The sequence below is a fragment of the Trachurus trachurus genome (genome assembly GCF_905171665.1).
Source record: "Trachurus trachurus genome assembly, chromosome: 21".
NCBI lineage: Eukaryota > Metazoa > Chordata > Actinopteri > Carangiformes > Carangidae > Trachurus > Trachurus trachurus.
The window spans coordinates 34,652,281-34,672,888 of NC_139899.1; the positions used below are offsets into that span (position 1 = coordinate 34,652,281).

Consider the following 20,608-nt stretch of genomic DNA (forward strand, 5'->3'; position numbering starts at 1 on the left):
ATATTAATAATAATAATATAAAGGATGTTTATGTTTGAGTGAATCTGGAAGCGTCTGTCTCTGTCTCTTAGGTAAACCATCTGACAGGTGTGACAACTTGCATAAAATGGCTCCTTGGCCTTCCCATGATTCCCTGCAGCACCATGGGGGGGTTGGGGGGCTGACCAATGGCGCGGGCCGAGCCCTGTGATGTCACAGCGGTATAAAGCCCCCCGCTGCCCGGCTCTCCGCTCTGAGCAGAGTCAGCGTTCCCGGCCTGGACGCCTCGGCTGGAGGGACTGCTGCTGTCTGGAGGAAAAACAAAACTACACGGCGTAGTGTAGTTTTGTTTTTGTGTGTGGGGTTCCCTTCGAGGCTCAAGCTGTTTCTTTCCCTTTTTTCGGATTTTGATTTTGGAATTTTCTGGATAAAGAGTTTCTGATCTTTTTGCAGTCCGCCCTTCTCTGGGCATTCCCAGGCATCCTTGTGCTCACAAGTAAGTGTCTTTTTAAAGTTTTCCTTCCAGAGGGATGTGATTGACGAGCTGCAGCTGACTGACTGACTGAAACACACACACACACACACACACACACACCTGGCTCCGCCCTTCACTCACTTTTTTTTACTCAACTTTTCATAAAGTGAAGTAGCTAAGCGCTCTGTGATATTCTGCTGGTTTCCGTGGTGAAGGTTATAATGGGACATCCCAGAATAGCAGCTGAGAGCATCACAGTGGACTCAGCTGGGCGGCGATGGCTTTTTAAGGGAATCAGCAGCGGGGGCTATCAGTTGCTGCTCCAGCTATGTGCACATGGTGGCTGTCAATCACAGGAAGGTGTGGTGGGGGGTGGGGGGGGGGGGGGGGGGGGGGTGGGCAGTTATTTATAGAGCTTGGTGTCCTGTCTTAGATAACCCCCCCCCCCATCTACCCCCAACTACCCCCACATACCCCCTCCTGCTCTGTGGGGAAGTGTCTGACGGAGCAGGGACACCTCACACTGCAAAAACCAAGAATATTTGTCTTCTTTCTTGTCAAAATGTCTCAATTTTAGTCTAAACTAATCTCTTCCCACTTAAAATAAGACTCATCACCTTGTTTTTAGACAGTTTTCAAAATCTGCCAGTGAAAGCAAGTTTCTTATGCTTGTAATAAGAAAGAAAAACTTGCTCCACTGTCAGATTTTTCTACTTATTTAAAGTGGAACATTTGCTTAAAAAAAGTAAAAAGTGTCTAAAAACAAGCTAGTTTTTAAATGTGATGAGTCTTGTTTTAAGTATAATTAGATTTGTTTTGACTAGAAATGACATTTTGACTAGAAATAAGACAAATATTCTTGGTAAGATTTTGAATTTTTGCAGTGTACCCCCACATACCCCCACCTGCCCCACCTGCCCCCTCCTGCTCTGTGGGGAAGTGTCTGACGGAGCAGGGACACCTCAGTGGGGCTTTTATTGCGGAGGAGTGTGAACAGCTGCTGGTGTGTCGTTAAGGCTCAGATTTAAAAAAGGAGAGTGCAGAGAGAGAGAGAGAGAGAGAGAGTGTGTGTGTGTGTGTGTGTGTGTGTGTGTGTGTGTGTGTGTGTGTGTGTGTGTGTGAGTAGGGTTGCAAAATTCCGTGAATTTTCAAAGTTGGAAACTTTCCATGGGAATTAACAGGAATATATAGCCTACACTGCAAAAACTCAAACTCTTACCAAGAATATTTGTCTTATTTCTAGTCGAAACAAATCTCATTCTACTTAAAATAAGACTCATCACATTAGAAGTAGCTCTTTTTTAGACACTTTTTACTTCTTTCAAGCTGATTTTCACTTGAAATAGGTAGAAAAATCTGCCAGTGGAGCAAGTTTTTCTTTCTTATTACAAACACAAAAAACGTACTTTCACTGGCAGATTTTTCTACCTATTTCAAGTGAAAATCAGCTTGAAAGAAGTAAAAAGTGTCTAAAAAAAAGCTACTTCTAATGTGATGAGTCTTATTTTAAGTAGAATTAGATTTGTTTCGACTAGAAATAAGACAAATGTTCTTGGTAAGAGTTTGAGTACAAGAATTAAAAGTTGATAAAGTTCTACCCACAAATAAATCTGTTGAAATGTCATGCTTTTTGATCGTATTATCATGGATGTCTGCTTACGACAAAACAAAATATTTACATTTATGTTTGGATATGATACAGTTTGTTTAAATGACCCCCAATTTCCAGTTAATTCCCAATAATTCCCATAATTTCCCACAAATCCCATGGAAAGTTTCCAATTTGTAACTTTATTTTGAAGGAGGAAGCTGTTTCCAGATCAGTGTTTGTGTGGAGACTTGTTGTTTCAGAGCTGTTTGTTGTGTGAGAGTTGAAATAAGAGCACAGTGAGTTCAAAGGTGTGAGACAGTTGACAGACACATGTTCACTTCTCAGTCTGAAGCAACACAGAGAGAGCGTTCACAGAACAGTTGTTACGAAGGTTTAACACATGAACTATGTAGGATTTTAATTTAGAAGTTACGTTCTCTGTGTTAGGAGGTGGTGGAAGCAGAATGACCTCTGAAGCTTCAAACGTTTAAAAAAGTCCAAAACTCACGGCTGAATGACTTAAATAAATAAATGTTGTTGAAATACAACGAAAAACAAAAAGTGCAGAACTTTTTATTTTCCATCCGTTTCCAAGACAACAACACAAATATAGCTAGGCTACCGTTAAAGGAGCTGATGAGTTTTCAAAATAAAAGAACTTTACAAACCAACAGAAAAAGAACATAAAAGCAAAAACAACATGAGAAACAGACGAGTTAAAGGAGAAAAAAAAGCCTGCCAGCCTGCCATTATCACCAGATAATAAAACAAAGATTTCTGTTTTACACTGGTGTTTTTATAGTGTAGTTGTGTTTATTCTGTTTTATTACCACTGTTGTGTTGATGTGTGAGCAGCGTTTTGACGTTGAAACCTTGATGAAACGTTCGGTGTTTCTCTCTGGTGACAATGAAACAGGAAGTAGAATAAATTACCTTTTCCTCTTTAACCCCGATCCGTCTCCACGGTGACGGGACGTGTCTCATCCAGTCACTCCGTGAGCACGCGATGGAGTCACCGGATGAATTTAGCCGACACCAGATCTGCTCTGTGTCGGGTTCAGGGATTCACCGAAACCCGACTCCACTCACAGCCCATAATCTCTTTACTGACACGGAACTCATCAATCATTGGAATTATCGACAGATCTGTGAATGATCAGTATGTGGTCATATCGATGTCAAGGGTTTGTTTTTAATGTGTTTTTAAATGGACACAATATGGAGAAACTATTTTAAATCTGGAAAACATTTACAAAAGTAAAATTCAGGGATTCACCTTTTGGTGTTAATGAGTAAATGAATCAAGGATTTTTAAAGTAAAATTTTCAGTAAAGTTATTTCATTCTCTTCAGTTAAAATGACCATACAGCATTTCTACTTAAAAAAATAATAATAACGTTGTTGAGTTCTAATGTAACATGTCTGATAATTGATGAATTTATTAATAGATTAATTGCATTATTTGGTTCAAATTGACAGGAAGAATGTAAAATAAACTTGAAACAACAGTAAAAGATCAATAAAAACTAGGACAAGATTTTTTTTTAAACTGGATTTTACATTGAAACTGAACTGAATTTATTTATTCATTCATATTTATCATGTCTGAGTTCATGAAGCTGCTGCAGGGCATTCAGGTCCAGGTCCACACTGCAACAATTCAAAATCTTACCAAGAATATTTGTCTTATTTCTAGTCAAAATAAATCTAATTCTACTTAAAATAAGACTCATCACATTAAAAAGTAGCTTGGTTTTAGACACTTTTTACTTTTTTCAAGCAAATGTTCCACTTAAAAATAAGTAGAAAAATCTGACAGTGGAGCAAGTTTTTCTTTCTTATTACAAGCACAAAAAACTTGCTTTCACTGGCAGATTTTTCTACTTATTTCAACTGAAAATGTATTTGAAACCATAATAAGTGGAAACTGTCTAAAAACAAGTTAATTTTTAGGTGATGAGTCTTATTTAAAGTGGAAAGAGATTAGTTTTGACTAGAAATGAGACATTTTTAAAAGAAATAAGACAAATATTCTTAAAAAGATTTTGAGTTTTTGCAGTGAGGGCATTCAGGTCCAGGTCCAGGTGGATGTAGACCAGGTGTGGTGAGTCAGGGCCCAACTGGAGTCACATGTCCAGATTGGACCAATAAGGAACCAATCAGGAGAAAGCACTCAAACCAGAGTAAATCAGATTAAACCTGGACCACAAACATCAAAACCATCAGGACGACCTTCAACCTCTGAGGTCATTACACTGTGTAGTTGGACTTGTGTGTTTGTGTTGTTGTGACCGTGTCGTGTCGTGTCGTCCAGTCTCTGAACCTCTGCAGTGACGTCGTCGACCTGGGATCAGTTTGTGTTGTTGACGAGTTTCTGTTCGGTTTAAAGCAGGAAAACGTTTAATGAAATATAATAAAAAAAACTACTGATTAATGAATCAATTGATCTAAGATGCTGAAACTCACTGGTTTTTGATTGATTGATTGATTGTTTGTTTGTTTGGATTAGTGACAACCAGTGATGAACCAATTAGATTGTTAGACTAATTAAAGGGGCGGAGCCAATTATTTAGTTCACGTTCCTGAATTTTGTGAGATTGATGGATGTTTTTAATTTTTATGGACGACTCAGGAAACAAACGTTTGTAAAAAATAATTTGAGTATTGATGTTGCTGAGATCTTTGATTACAGATCATCAATCAGATTATATCTAATGAGGTTATTTAATCTGATCTGGTGGTTTTATCTGTTAGTGGACGTTCTGTTGTTGGATCTTCTGCTTTTGTGACGATAATGAACTGAATCTCTTTATCTGACAGCAGCTCTGACTCAGTGACATCATGTTTATAATGTGTGTGTTGTGCCCATTGTGTTTATTGTTAGTGAGTCACAGTGATGTGTTAAAATGTGAGGTTTACTTCATGGTGATTGGCCACACATTACTTCAAGTGAGTGTTGCTCGAGGACACTTCAGCAGAGGAAACCTGCTGCTGCACTGCAAAAATTCAAAATCTTACCGAGAATATTTGTCTTATTTCTAGTCAAAGTGTCATTTCTAGTCAAAATAAATCTAATTCTACTTAAAATAAGACTCATCACATTAAAAAGTAGCTTGTTTTTAGACACTTTTTTTTACTTTTTTCAAGCAAATTTTCCACTTTAAATAAGTAGAAAAATCTGACTGTGGAGCAAGTTTTTCTTTCTTATTACAAGCATAAAAAACTTGCTTTCACTGGCAGATTTTTCTACTTATTTCAAGTGAAAATTAGTTTGAAACAAGTGAAAATGATCTAAAAACAAGTTAATTTTTAGGTGATGAGTCTTATTTAAAGTGGAAAGAGTTTAGTTTTGACTAAAATTGGAAAGATTTTGAGTTTTTGCAGTGTGTGTGTGTGGTGGCTTTTTATTCTGAAAGTCTGAGCCAGATGCTCACATTTATTTATTTATTTGTTTGTTTTTAAAACCTGATCCGTTCAATCTCAGCGTTTTGTTGATGGTAATGTTTTATTAAAATGTCACCAGTTAATTTTCAACAATCCTCTTTAAGACCTGAACTTGGACAATGTCTGAAACCTGAGCCCAGTTCCTCTGCTGTTAAACAGGTGTTTTAATCCGCCGTGAGCTCTGCACTGGATCAGCTGGTGGTTTTATCAGCCAGACCCCGCGGAGCCCGGACCCCCCTCAGGGACACGGCTGCTAAATATAAATATAGACCCTGAGGGGGGGTCAGAGTCAGACCCAGGACCAGGACTTCATCACAGCGGGGGTCTGGCTGTCAGCAGGCCAGGTCGGGTGTCAGCTGAGGTTTTTATATCCATGTGGATCGTTGTGTTGAGTGGATTTGTGTCTGGGTCGGCCTCCGGGGGCGACTGTGAGGTCCAGCTCAGGAAAACAGCATTTGCATAGAAAGTTTTATCGATTTATGGTCGTTCATCATGGAACACGCTACCGCCGGTCATAAGAGAAAGCACAACATGCAAGAAAACAGTTACCGTAAAAACATGGTTCAGTAAAAAGCAGCTCTGTGAACATTAAGGGTAGTTTTATTGTTATTTTTTATTTACAACAGAAGGCACTTTACTCCATGCACTTTGAAAATAGCACCTTATAACAGATACTGCCTGATAATGCACTTTAATTTTTTGTTTATTTGTTTATTTATTGGATCTCCATTAGCACCATTGCTTATAAGAAAAATTTGACTGAACATATCTTAACTTATCAGAAGAACAGTGTCTGTGATAAAAGACAGACGTGGCTAAAGAGCGATTGAACGGGCATTACATGAAATTTCCAAAAAGTGGCTGCCCAGTTTTTCAAAATAAAACCCATGAATAGTTTTCATTTTTGAGCTTTGTTCGTCTGTCTTGGTGACGGAACCAGATCTGGTTCGACTGGTTTCTGAAGGCGTTTGGACTTGTCCTGCTCCAGAGTTTGGACCAATCAGCTTCCTCCTCATGGAGACAAATCTAAAGTGTGTTTATATCATGTGATGTCATTTGTCTTATTTGTCTTATTTGTCTCTGCAGGGTGCCGACCATCATGTCAACACAGGCGCCAACGTTCACACAGCCGCTGCAGAGCGTCGTAGCACTTGAGGGTAGTGCTGCGACGTTCGAGGCTCAAGTTAGTGGTAAGGAACTTCCTGTCCACTCACTTCCTGTCTGACAGATTTCCACAATAAGGTGTTGTGTTCAGATTGCATGTTGGTGACTCTACACTAATCTACACAGCAAAAACTCAAAATCTTTCCAAGAATGTTTGTCTTATTTCTTGTCAAAATGTCTAATTTCTAGTCAAAACTAATCTCTTTCCACTAAAAATAAGACTCATCACCTAAATATTAACTTGTTGACAGTTTTCACTTGTTTCAAACAAATATTCACTTGAAATAAGTAGAAAAATCTGCCAGTGAAAGCAGGGTTTTTGTGTTTGTAATAAGGAAGAAAAACTTGCTCCACTATCAGATTTTAAGTTAAATTTGCTTGAAAGTAGTACAAAGTGTCTTAAAAAACAAGCTTTTTAATGTGATGAGTCTTAGTTTAAGTATAATGAGATTAGTTTTGACTAGAAATGAGACATTTTGACTAGAAATAAAACAAATATTGTTGGAAAGATTTTGAGTTTTTGCAGTGTAATCTGAGCCAGTCAGTGAGGATCTCTGGGTTGTGTGGTTCTCCACTGCAGGTTCTCCAGTTCCTGAGGTGAGCTGGTTCCGTGATGGCCAGGTCCTTTCCGCCGCCGCTTTGCCCGGCGTTCAGATCTCGTTCAGCGACGGCCGCGCTGTTCTGAGGATCCCCGCTGTGACCGCCGCACACAGCGGAAGATTTTCTGTCAGAGCCACCAATGGCGCTGGACAAGCCACAAGCACCGCCGAGCTCCTAGTTACAGGTGAGGCCTCAGGTAGACTCGTACAACAGCCAACAACTACCGCTACACCATTGACAGCAACCAGTTAATTGTGAGAAGTTATCAAGATATGTTTTAAAGTCATTCCAGCATTTTTCAAAAAGATGGGGTTTCTTTTTCACATTGAACATAATTTTTTCAGAGGCCATGTATGATGCAACTTTCTTAAGCCACATTGAGACAGTGGGTGGGTTTTCACTTTTCCACAGTATGGCAATACATTTATTTCCAGCAATTAGGGATAGCCTAATACAATGTGTTTTCCTTATCTTGTTAGCGGGTAAAACAGATAAATCCCCTAGCAAAATCAATCTTGGTGAGTGAGGAATCTCAATCCCTGTGATGCCCTTGAGTGCATCCAGAATATGATCCCAAAATTGTTTCAAATTTACACAGTCCCAAAACATATGAATAAGACTTCCTGTTGCGACCTTACACCTAGGACAAAGTTCAGAAATAGTACCGTTCATTTTATGGAGTCTCTCTGGTGTGAAATAAATTCTAGGAATGAGATTAATCTGTAGAAGCCTATGACGGCTATTATACGAAAACGTTTGAGCTGAGCTACACAGCGCCTCCCAATCACAGTCTTTAAAGGTGAAACCAAGATCTTGCTCCCATTTAGCCCTAGATTTCAGAGTTTTATTTGTCAGGAGATCCAGTATTCTGCTTTATATCACGGACACCATGCCCTTAGAGTGTTGAATGCCCTTCAGAATGTTATCAGTTACAGGAGATTCTAGGGGGGTTGGATGCCCACCCTGTTGAGAGCAAATAAAGTGCCTGACCGGCAGATACTTAAAGAAATGTGCAGCAGGAAGGTTGAAGGACTCTTTTAATTGTTCAAAGGATTTGAGTATATTATTATCATAGAGGTCGCCAAATGTTTTAATCCCCATGCTGTGCCACCTCTTAGTGAGACCATCTCTTAGTACAGGTGGGAGTGCTGGGTTATAACTCACCTGTCCTTTGAGTCTAACTCACCTGTCCTCACCTGTCCGTGTGCAGCGGAGACGGCGCCTCCAAACTTCCTACAGAGACTGCAGAGCTCCACAGTGAGACAGGGCAGCCAGGTGAGGCTGGACGTCAGAGTCGCAGGTATCCCTGCACCTGTGGTCCAGTTCTACAGAGAGGGAGCCGAGATCCAGAGCTCGGCCGACTTCAGGATCCTCCAGGAGGGAGACCTGTACAGTCTGCTGATCGCCGAGGCCTTCCCAGAGGATTCTGGGACATACTCCGTGACCGCCACCAACAGCAGTGGACGAGCCACCTCTACCGCCGAGCTGCTGGTTCAGGGTGAGACGCTCAGATGTTCGTTAGATACACACAAAAACTCCTTGGCCCTACTTGACCCAAACACTTTACTTGAATAGGTATTCATAAGATTGACATGTAACTGTCATAAACATCAATGAATACTTATGACAGCTGTCGTTGTGTAATTCGGTTATTTCACTTTTGATACAAAGTTGACATTATTTGAGATGTCCTTGTTATGAGAACTTGACATAATTTTTAAAGTTTGGCAATTAGGTCTGCTATGACAGTTGAAATTGTCTTTATGTCAAGTTGTCAGAACAAAAACATCTCAAACAATGTCAACTTTGCATTAAAAGTGACATAACTTACCGAATGACACTTAACGACAGCTGTCATAAGTATTCATTGATGGTTATGACAGCTGTTATGTCATGGTTATGACAGTTACATGTCAATCTTATGAATACCTATTCAAGTAAAGTGTTACCGGTTAGGTTATATTGACTACAATGTTGTGAAAAGTAAAACAAAAGGCAGGCAAACTATGTACGGGTGATTGTTCATATTATAAATGTGTTTATAACCCAGAAAATTGGTTATTCTTTGAAAAATAAGTCAAAATTTTAACCCAACCCAAGCAACCCAGAAATTGGGTTGAAGAAATAACCCAAGAGTTTTTAGTGTGTAACCCAGAAAATGGGTTTGAAAAATAACCCATAAATGGTATATAACCCAAACAACCCAAGAATTGGGTTAGAATTAGGGCTGTCAAACGATTAATTTTTCTAATCGCGATTAATCGCATTTTTTCCATAGTTAACTCGCGATTAATCTCTATTAAAAATGTTATATATGGCGCTTTGGACTTTCAACACTCCAAAGTGTTATAATCTCTAGACAAACAACTTTTAGACCAGACCTAGCAGGCCTACCTAATCCTAACACATGATGCATGAAACACACACAGAATTGAAACGAATTGCATCCAGTGGAAATTGCCCGTTACTTTGCTACGCCTCTGCCTGGCCATGTGCGTTCGTTGACAACCGAAGCCGTCAAAAAATCAATACATCGCCACGTGCATTTGTTGACAACAGATGCCGTCAAAAAAACCAATACATGGCCATGTGCATTTGTTTACAAAAAAGCCGTCAAAAATCAATGGATGGAGCTGTGGATATATGTTAGACTGTGTATATTTGTGTAGCAACCAACTTGAAGGTGCCTTACCACCACCTACTGGACTGGAGGTCCCACACTCCAGTCCTGAGGTCCAGCAGACAGAGGACAAAATGGGCCGCGATTAACCGCGATTAAAAAATTTAATCGCGTTAATTTTTTTAATTAATCTAATCGCGATTAACGCGTTAACTCTGACAGCCCTAGTTAGAATATTAGCTCTAAAACCCAGAAAATGGATTACTCTCTGAAAAGTAACCCATCATTTTAACACAAGTAACCCAGAAATTGGATTAAAGAAATAACCCAGGAGTTTTTAGCGTGTAAACGACTGTTAATTAACAGATGTGATAAAGATCTCAGGTGACTGAGTGTCCTGTGTACCTGTGCAGGTGTGGAAGTTGTCCCCATGAAGAAAACCAAGACAGTCGTGTCCACGTCCCAGATGGCGACTTCTCAGACCACAGTGCAGAAGGTGAGATGAATGAACACACTGAGGGAACCCGATCCAAGGTTCCTGCAGGTCTGGAGAACCTGGAGACGACTTGTCTGTTTGTATTAAAATTACTGTTCAAAGAAAAAGAAGAGTTCCTGCACACATGGCCAACTTGCAGAATTTATTGTATTGCAACGTTTCGGTGCTAGACCTTTTTCAAGCAAAAAAATATTAAAATCTTTTGCTTGAAAAAGGTGTAGCACCGAAACGTTGCAATACAATAAATTCTGCAAGTTGGCCATGTGTGCGGGAACTCTTCTTTTTCTAATTTGGACTTAATTGTCACCCTGCGACGCACCTGCCAAAGAAATAGATGTGCGAAGATTTTTGTTTTTTCTGTTCAAAGATAAAGAAATTAATAATTCATGCTCCTCCCCACTCCCAGAAAATGGAGGCCAGTTTCCAGGCCTCCTCCATGATGGAGATGCACGTAGAAGGAGGAATGATGACTCAACACCAAGCAGGAATGATGACTCAACACCAAGGAGGAATGATGACTCAACACCAAGGAGGAATGATGACTCAACACCAAGCAGGAATGATGACTCAACACCAACAAGCAGGAATGATGACTCAACACCAACAAGCAGGAATGATGACTCAACACCTGGCTCACAAAACCCCCCCGCGGGTTCCCCCCAAACCGACCTCCAGGTCCCCGCCGTCCTTCGTTTCCAAGGTGTCAGGAGGGCGCCAGCAGTCACCTTCGCCCGTCAGACACGTGAAAGGTCCCACCCCCACACCTGTCAGGTAGGACTTGTAATGATAAATTTGAATATTCCTTTGTTTTAATCACTTGTGACGTCCCTCCAAGGTATCAGATCTTCTTTTGTTTGTTACCCATTTGTGTATTTTAATGTCTAAACCTTGTAATTGCATTTTAAGTTTCGGAGACACCCAACCTCTCACTTTCTCATGATATACTCAAACCCATTTGTATTTTAAATTGTGTTGATTAGACCTCTTAATCACACCCCAGAAGTGGACCTTCCCTCAACTATAAATGTTTAGGTTTTCCCCATGTTCTGCAACTCGACCGGATGAGTCAGAGTCAGAGTCAGAGTCAGTTTATTTGCCATTTGTGGAAGAAGACCACATTGGAAAAGGGTTTGCGAGAGCTAAAAAAAACAAACACTTAAGACAATAGAACAATAGACAACCAATAAGCAGATAAATAAGTAAAGATAAATAAAGTTTAGATCTGACAGAAACTGAAGGTTCAAACTCTGACTCTCTGTTGTTTGTGTTTCTGTGCAGACCCGTCTCTCCCTCCTCCAGGCTCTCAGTGTCCCCCATCAGGCCCGTCAAGTCTCCGGTGATGACCAGGAAACAGGTGAGACTCAGGTTCACTGCACAAGTCGAAGGGTGTATTCAGACCTGGCTCGTTTGGAGCAGTTGTTCCCAAACAGGGAGCGTTTAACCCCAAAGATCGGTTCGTTTTGGCAAAGGTGAACTAAGCAATCGCATTCGGATGCAGGATTAAACAAGCGGCCGAGATCACCAAGAAGGAGTGGCCTGGTCTCATCTCAACACAACAGTTGGTTGTTTACAACTTTGGACGTTTGGGACTGTTACCGTGTGAACACAAATGACCCAGTAGAAAAATGCAACTATTGTGTAATTATAGCCGCTGAATCTGAACCAAGTAAACGAGCCACAGGTCTGAATACATGCTGGATCACAATATGGTTAAACATCCAAACAGGAGACAACAAACGTCTTCATTTCAATAAACCTGAGTCAAAATGAAAGTTCTTTCTCTCTCAGGTGTCGGCCGGTGCCGAGGTCCTGCCGCCATGGAAACAGGGAGACATCGTGGCTGAAGGCGGCTACGCCAGCATGACCGGCATGACTGGCATGGCCAGTATGACCAGTATGACGGGCATGACTGGCATGACCAGTATGACCAGTATGACCAGTATGACCAGTATGACCGGCATGGCCAGCGCCAGCAGCGCCGTCAGCGCCGTCAGTGCCGCCAGCGCCGCCAGCGCCGGCCAGGTGCAGGTGGAGAAGCACTGGGAGCAGCAGGTGACGGCGAGCAGAGAGGTGAGCAGTGTGAGTGTGACTGGGTGACAGCGAAGGCGTCACCAGAGTAAAGGGCCTTTCACACCGAACGCGGCAAGCGGCGGAAGGCGGTGGCAAACCCATTCATTGTGTATGTGCTACCGCGGTGCACGGGCGAACCGCTCTGCGCCGAGCTGAGCGGCACGCAAGGTGGGCGCATGCGGCCGTGGCACGCTGCGCCCAAATTAAAAAATGTTTAATCTGGGCGCAGCGCGCTGTGACGACATCTCGGCGCGTCCAATAGGAGAGGATGTAGTGGAGTCTGAAAAAAAATCAGCCGCTTGCAGATGTAACGGATGTGCACTCACTCCACCCATAAAAGACGTGCTAACCAACTTGCCAAGCGGTTGTTAACCTCTTGGCGAAGAGGTTAGCATCGTTGCCTCCGGTGCGGGAGGTCATGGGATCGAACCCCACCTAGGGCAGGCTGTGAGAAACACAACGCAGAGGGCCAGATATGAACATTGGCTACACAGAGTGAAAACAAACGGCCGGACGTTCAGTTCAGCATGAAGTGAGTACCAACTCTCTCTAACAGGCTGTTAAACTGCTCCCTCCTGAGCCTGACGCTAAATTACACCTGGAAGCAGTCATTTTGTAGCTCCTGGCGAACATATACCATGGTTTTATAATAGATCCATGACATACTGTATATCCCCCCAAATCCTGTTTTGTTTGTTCGGTCGCTGAGCAACTGCCACCACGTATGTGCGAGCTGCCGCTTGTTTGCGCCGTGACCCGCGGTGGGCGCAGCGCATACCGCGTTCGGTGTGAAAGGCCCTTAACTGGACTAACAGAGGAAGTGGCTGAGGTGAAACGCTCTGTGGTGTGTTCATGTGTTCATGTGACTGTGTGATCATGTGATCGTGTGTTCATGTGTCGTCATGGACGCGTCAGGACGAGCATGTTGTTGCCCTGGACGATAAGAGCGTGGCGGTGGCTACTGTGGTGGCAGCCGTGGATCAGGCTCGTGGCCGGGGGCCGTCCGAGGCTGCAGTGACTGGCGAGCAGGTAGACTCCGCCCCCTTCACGCCTGTCTGCTGTCACCCCCCCTCCACCGGCCGCTCAGTCCCTCCATCTTTACTTTTTTTCCTTCACTTTTCCTTCTTTGTTCCCTGGATGTTTTTGTCACCTCATCAGTCGAACACGTTCCTGCTCCCTGAGGATGAACCTCCATCACTTTAAAGGGATAAAAACCAAAATTGAAATTTCACTCATTATCTCCTCCCCCTCATGTGGACTAAGGGCTGGGAGAAGTTTCAGAGTCCTCCGTATTTGGATGTTTTTTGGTGTGTCTTTTTGTTACAGATGTAGCCACCTAGAAGTTCCCCCTGGTCCCTGTCGGGACCTCTGTGGGACCGTGATGGGTCCGTGGCGGGTCCGTGACGGGCTCCCGCTTGGCCCGTGGCGATAATTTAATCCCCCGCGATGACGTAGCGAACGCAGCCACGACTGTTAACGCCCCTCTGCAGCCCGTGTGAAAATCAGCTGCAGTGTCTCATTTGTCCACAGGGAGGAGCAGTGATTTTGACCCGAGTTAATCTGTCAATCACTTTTCCTCCTCCTTTCTTTTTTCCCTCAGATGAATTGCTATAATTGCCACCAAAACAGGCGATCTATAAGTAGCTTCAAAGATAAATAAACACCGACAGAGCACAAATAAAAATGTAGCCTATATCACTCGCAGTTTACCTGTCTACAGATTTTGCATTCTACTAAATGTTTGCCTTGTGGTGGTTTTAATGGTAACACTGAAGCAAATAAACCCTAACCAATAAATAAACAACATGCCAACGTGTCCGTGAATATACACGCATGAGACTGTGTGTGTAAAATGAAAGTGTGGTCCTATAAGTGACCGCCCTTATATTCAAACAAGAGGAAAAATAAATAATTATGAGGTTCATAAATTAAATCGCCATGGCACAGCTGAGACTTAACATAGGCTACTGGATGTGTTTTGTTTTGTTTGTGTGAAACCTGTAATATAAACAGTTATTTACAAGCCCCTCTTTCAGTTTTTGTCAGTCGGCAACCATGAAATCTGCTGTGCATCTCTGGCTTGCTCATTCACTCCCGATCCGCGAATAAATAAATACATTTCTAGTGACCACAGCGCGTCACGTCTCAGAACCACGGGCTACATTTGTGTATTTATTAGGGCTGGGCAAGTTGCGTTATGGCAACTCATTAAACTATCAACGCCGACATTTATTTTATTGCGCATTAATGCATGTTGCTCACATGCTTTTATTTTGTAAAAGTCTGTTGCTGGCTGCTGCGGTGTAGGGGTCAGACTAGTCGCCGGACAGTCGGACAACCGTAAACATGCGCTGTGCACCTCTGTAAAATTCTCAATAAAATTTCATGAATGAGTGTATTTTTCACCACAGAATACTAATATCCCTCCCACTGCGCTATGCTGACCTGACGCATCTAGTGGTTGACAGCGCTCTCTCTCTCTCTTTTTTTTCACTTTTAATGATAAAGTCACGTCAAACCAGCCATTCCCATTAGGAGAGCCAAATGCCTGACGCGCGATCTACTGGCACTGACGCACCTGTCTTAATATGGAACTCAACATGAGAGCGAAGGTGCGCTCTGCTCTTATTTCCATCTCACCCCACACACGTCGACCTGTGTCTTGTGAAGACGTACAGCGCGATCGAGAGAGGGCGAGAGAGAGACCATAGTAGACTATACAGCGCGCGCACTGCACACCAGCTGATCCGCCGGTACATTGAGTGAAATAAGCAAGTTTAGTCAGATAATCAGGGCCGTTGCTAGAAATTCTGGGGCCCCTGAAAGAATACTAAAGTGGGCTCCTGACTTTTCCACTTTTTTTCTTAGACTAAGTGTATGATCATTTTTTATTTAGCCTACTTTGTTTTGATGCTAATGCAGCATTACTATGAGTATTAGTCAGGGTCTTATGCAGAATAATTCAGTCATACAAAGATTAGACTAGGTGCAGCAGGTGTCTTCAAGTTTGTGAAGTTGTGATATCAAATCGGAATGGGGTTTATAGGGGGATTGACAGTATAGGCTAGTGCTATAACTAGTAAATTATAGTGAAAAATCAATACATTTAATTAATAAATTTAATCCAGAGTACAGAGTTAAATGAAATTCCAGCACTGACTCCATATGCAAAATTACAAAAATTTTTGTAAGATAGATAATAATGTAAGATAATCATGAAAATAAAAATGTTTAAAGCAGGACCTTAAGGAAATACCTGCTCATTTTCTAATCAATTCATAGTCAAATCGGTGGGGGATGCTTGGAGATGGTAATGCTCTGGAGCAGGTGTGAATGTTCAGGGGTTTGGAGTGTGTTGTTGCTCAGGAGAGAGTCTGGTCCAGCTAGCCTTCCAACATAACCTCCCCTCCCCCGGTCCTCCTTCAAAGTTGAACAGCCAGCTCCATTGCAGGCTCTGTGCGATTTGTGTGACAATGGGTGACCAATAGGTGGCCCATTAGGGCAAACAAAAGATTGAGCAATGATAATGCTAATTCCCTGGTCGAAGGCATGCACTGAATACCTGCAACTGCAAACATCTTAAAAAGGCTTTCATCACTCCCTTAGTTTTTTCCTATTTAAATGTAGATTCACAGTAAATAAATTGTGATAAAAAAATTGACAGTAGGTATTATTAGCTACAACAATTTATTTCCAGATAAAACAGTGGCCAGCGCATCTCCAGTAGCTAGGTCTGTTATATTTTCACTTCTTAAATCAAACATGTACTCGTGGTTCTATGAATTATGTGAATTTCCACTCACCACCAGCGGGCGGCACTTTAAATGCCGCCTCTGGCGATATGTACTGTTCTGTGAGAGAAGCGCCATCTCCTGGTCATGTCATGTATTTCATTGAATGGGTGGAGTTCCAGTAAAAACTAGTCACACCCAGGAAAAGGAGGGGGTCACTCCAGCTGCTGGGACTTTGCTGGAGCTCTGCTGGAACTCTCATGGGAACAGCATGGGAACAGCATGGCAGCAGCATGGCAGGGGAATTTCTATGTGGCTCCTACTGTACGAAGACAGTTGGTATCCATTTGCAACCGTTATATGGACATGCCCTTAGTCCACATGAGGGGGAGTAGATAATGAGTGAAATTTCAATTTTGGGTGAACTATCCCTTTAACACCTCCCTGACCCCCCCCACCTCCTCCTCCCACACACCCCCTCCCTCCTCAGGACAGCCTCACATCCTGGCTTCATGTTGCTGTCATCACATCTGATTTAAGGTGCAGTTTTTATGGTGTCAAGTTTTTGGTTTAATCTAATCAACCCAGATGTTTGACAGTGAAACGACGACACCTTACGACAGTGATCGAGTTATTAACCAGGTGATGTCAGTGGAACCGAGCTAATTAAAGCTAAATTAAAGAGGTGTCACACAGGAATTGAACCCTGTGTGACACCACATGGTTCAAGCTACCAGCCGCTATCGATCTTCGAAACGGTCGAACTGTGACGTTCAGAAGATGAAGAAGAGAGGGACACGCCAGCTGTGAAGATGATGAGGAGGCTCAACCTTCCTCATGTTATAACGTAGTGGCATATCTCCATCGTGTCCTCTCACAGTCTCCACCAAGTTCTCCTTCATCTTCTCCATATTCTTCTTCATCATGTTTTCCTTCAAGTTCTCCTTCATCTTCTCCATCATGTCCTTCATCATGCTCTCCATTGAGTTCTCCATTGTCTTCTCCATCATCTTCTCCATCATGTTCTCCATCATCTTCTCCATCATGCTCTCCATTGAGTTCTCCATTGTCTTCTCCATCATCTTCTCCATCATCTTCTCCATCGTGTTCTCCATCATCTTCTCCATCATCTTCTTCATCGTGTTTTCCTTCAAGTTCTCCTTCATCTTCTCCATCATGTCCTTCATCATGCTCTCCATTGAGTTCTCCATCATCTTCTCCATCATCTTCTCCATCGTGTTCTCCATCATCTTCTCCATCATGCTCTCCATTGAGTTCTCCATCATCTTTTCCATTGTGTTCCCCATTGAGTTCTTCATCCTCTTTATCAACTTCTCCATGGTTTCCTCAATGTTCTCCATCACGTGAGCTTCACTCAGGTTTTACTCCATTTTCTGTTAATTTAACTGAACTTCAGATTTTCAAGGAACCTGTTTGTCGACCGTCGACCTCTGTGACTCTTTGTTTCCATGACGACAGCTTTTTATCTCTGACCACCATCAGACTGTAGACTGTGTCTGAGCTTCACTCACACTGCAAAAACTCAAAATCTTACCAAGAATATTTGTCCTATTTCTAGTCAAAATATAATTTCTAGTCAAAACAAATCTCATTATACTTAAAATAAGACTCATCACATTAAAAAGCAGCTTGTTTTTAGACACTTTTTACTTCTTTCAAGCAGATTTTCACTTGATATAAGTAGAAAAATCTGACAGGTGAGCAAGTTTTTCTTTCCTGTTACAAGATCAAAAAACCTGCTTTCACTGGCAGATTTTTCTACTTATTTCATATGAAAATTAGTGAACATGTGAAAATGATCTAAAAACAAGTTAATTTTTAGGTGATGGGTCTTATTTTAAGAGAAAAGAGATTAGTTTAGGCTAGAAATGAGACATTTTGACAAGAAATAAGACAAATATTCTTGGAAAGATTTTGAGTTTTTGCAGTGCATGATGAGAGTAAAGTGCATGTTTCAGTCTAAAGCTGCATGAAGCTGTTGGTGGTTCCAGATGTTTAAATGTCTGGTCTTCAGGTTGCGCTGCGGCTCTTTCTTCTGTCTTGTTGCCATGGATGTGCTGAGATCTATGTGCTGCTTGTTGTGTCTCCAGGCTGGGGGAGGGAAAAGAGCCGGCGCGGTGGCCACGGTGGTGGCCGCCGTCGACCTGGCTCGAGTCCGCCAGCCGGTGCATGCCGAGGGCGGTCGAGCTGAAGAGGAGGAGGCTGTGGAGGCAGCGACCATGAGGCAGCAGCACGCGGCGGCGGTGGCGGCGGCTACAGCTGCGACAGTGAAACAAACTGTTGTAGCCAAGACCGCGGCCGCTGAACCGCCGGCCGCCGTGACCTCAGAGCAGCACAGAGTCCAGGTCTTTCCTCAGTCCATATCACACTGCAAACATTCAAAACCTTACCAAGAATATTTGTCTTATTTCTAGTCAAAATGTCATTTCTAGTCAAAATAAATCTAATTATACTTAAAATAAGACTCATCACATTTAAAAAGTGGCTTGTTTTTCAAGCAAATTTTCCACTTTAAATAAGTAGAAAAATCTGACAGTGGAGCACATTTTTCTTTCTTATTACAAGCATAAATAACCTGCTTTCACTGGCAGATTTTTCTACTTATTTCAAGTGAAAATTAGTTTAAAACAAGTGAAAATGATCTAAAAACAAGTTACTTTTTAGGTGATGAGTCTTATTTTAAGTGGAAAGAGATTAGTTTTGACTAGAAATGAGACATTTTGACAAGAAATAAGACAAATATTCTTGGGAAGACTTTGAGTTTTTGCAGTGCAGCCATGATGTGATATCTGATGGTGCTCAGTCTCAGCTCTCTTAACTGCTCCATCAAACTCTCTTGGTTGCTCCAGATTCAGAAAACAACAGAAATCTCCACCCAGGTCGACTCTGGTGTCGCCGCCGCATCCTCAGTCCCTCATTTCACTGTTTCTAAAGTTTCTGTCCCTAAACACGAAGCGAGCCACGAGGTAAGGAGCAGAGCAGCGGGCCGACCGGCCGGCCGGCTGCAGCTGTCCACAAACCTCCATGTCATCCTTAACACACACGCATCTTAACGACGTGCAGCCTCCACTGTGTTGTGATGTGGTGTGACTCACCCACAGTGAAACCATCCTAAAACATGACTCATCATCTTTTTTTATGTGGAGCAGAAACAACATAGAGAAGTTTTTTTCCCTGTTTCCCTGACACGTTTCTGCATTTTCAGTTTCACCTCCTAGTAGATCAGACCAGCGCTGTTTTGATTTATTAAAACCAATCACAATCATTTGATTATTTGTCACATCTGATTATAAACTGAATATGAACAACTCTGATAAATTATAACAGTCTGATCTTTGTTTTGTGACTTTGTACCAACAAAGTTATTAAAATAAGATAGAGTGGAGTTTCTTTATGCAACAATATTCTGGCTCTGATGTTGTGCAGTAGTGTTATCATACAGAGTCAGACTTAGGTCATCTGACATCTTTATTTTAAATAAATCAGACTAAACACTTGTTTCTGAAATGTGACTATTTGTCACATCTCATTATAAACTGAATACAAACAACTTTGATGAACTGTAACAGTCTGATCTTTGTTTTGTGACTTTGTTACAAGGTTATTGAAATAAAATAAAATAGAGTGGAGTTTCTTTAGACCCAGACCAAAGGGAATATAATACAATAGAATAGAATATCCTTTATTGTCATTGTCACGCGTACAATGAAAATGAAAATGCCAAACCAGACGGTGCACCCATAAATAAAAAAGAGACTATAAATTTGCATAAAGATGAATAGCTAGAATAAATAATGTTAAAGCAGAAGTAAGCGATCCGGTCGTTTTGGGTAACTTCCTATCAGCCAATTGAGTTAGCAGTCCCAGCCCTCGTCATGGATCTATTGGTCCTCGTCCCTACGTCACCACATTCACGCGCATCCCTTGGCTGCACACACAGCCCTTCATGCTGTTCTCTCTCCTCATTGGATAAAGCTTGTAGGATACAAGGAAGTATACAAGAAGTTTTCTCCTCGGCTTACAGCAGAGCAGAGTGACTGACAGACCCGTTTCAGACCAAACACTCTATGTAAGTGATTGCTGTCGGAAGATATAACTATTTATTTGCTTTTTAATTGCCCCTTGGGGATGAATAAAGTTTTTTGAATTGAATTGAATTGAATTAAGACTTATATTAAAGCAGAAGTAAGCGATATTTTTGTGTTAATATAAGTCTTAAATAGTTATATCTTCCGACAGCAATCACTTACATAGAGTGTTTGGACCGAAACACGGGTCTCTCAGTCACTCTGCTCTGTTCTGAGCCGAGGAGAAAACTTTTCTTGTATCCTACAATTTTTATCTAATGAGGAGAGAGAACGGCATAAAGGGGCAGTCCTCTCTGTGTGTGCAGCCAAGGGATGTCCGTGAATGTGGT

The 20,608-nt window shown here is 42.0% G+C and overlaps 1 protein-coding gene across 1 annotated transcript in view; it reads left to right on the top strand.

Annotated features, from left to right (window-relative positions):
- Nucleotides 1–240: 240 nt before the first annotated feature.
- Nucleotides 241–20,608, top strand: part of ttn.2 (titin, tandem duplicate 2) — a 254,218-nt gene continuing 233,850 nt past the window's right edge. The window contains exons 1-13 of the mRNA XM_083996112.1: nucleotides 241–475; nucleotides 6,576–6,679; nucleotides 7,234–7,437; nucleotides 8,464–8,751; nucleotides 10,287–10,369; nucleotides 10,776–11,140; nucleotides 11,648–11,723; nucleotides 12,158–12,439; nucleotides 13,355–13,468; nucleotides 13,772–13,835; nucleotides 17,051–17,511; nucleotides 18,282–18,536; nucleotides 19,041–19,157. Coding sequence (XP_083852238.1) covers nucleotides 6,589–6,679; nucleotides 7,234–7,437; nucleotides 8,464–8,751; nucleotides 10,287–10,369; nucleotides 10,776–11,140; nucleotides 11,648–11,723; nucleotides 12,158–12,439; nucleotides 13,355–13,468; nucleotides 13,772–13,835; nucleotides 17,051–17,511; nucleotides 18,282–18,536; nucleotides 19,041–19,157 — 2,400 coding nt within the window. The 5' untranslated portion in view covers nucleotides 241–475; nucleotides 6,576–6,588. The remainder of the gene's footprint in view (nucleotides 476–6,575; nucleotides 6,680–7,233; nucleotides 7,438–8,463; nucleotides 8,752–10,286; nucleotides 10,370–10,775; nucleotides 11,141–11,647; nucleotides 11,724–12,157; nucleotides 12,440–13,354; nucleotides 13,469–13,771; nucleotides 13,836–17,050; nucleotides 17,512–18,281; nucleotides 18,537–19,040; nucleotides 19,158–20,608) is intronic.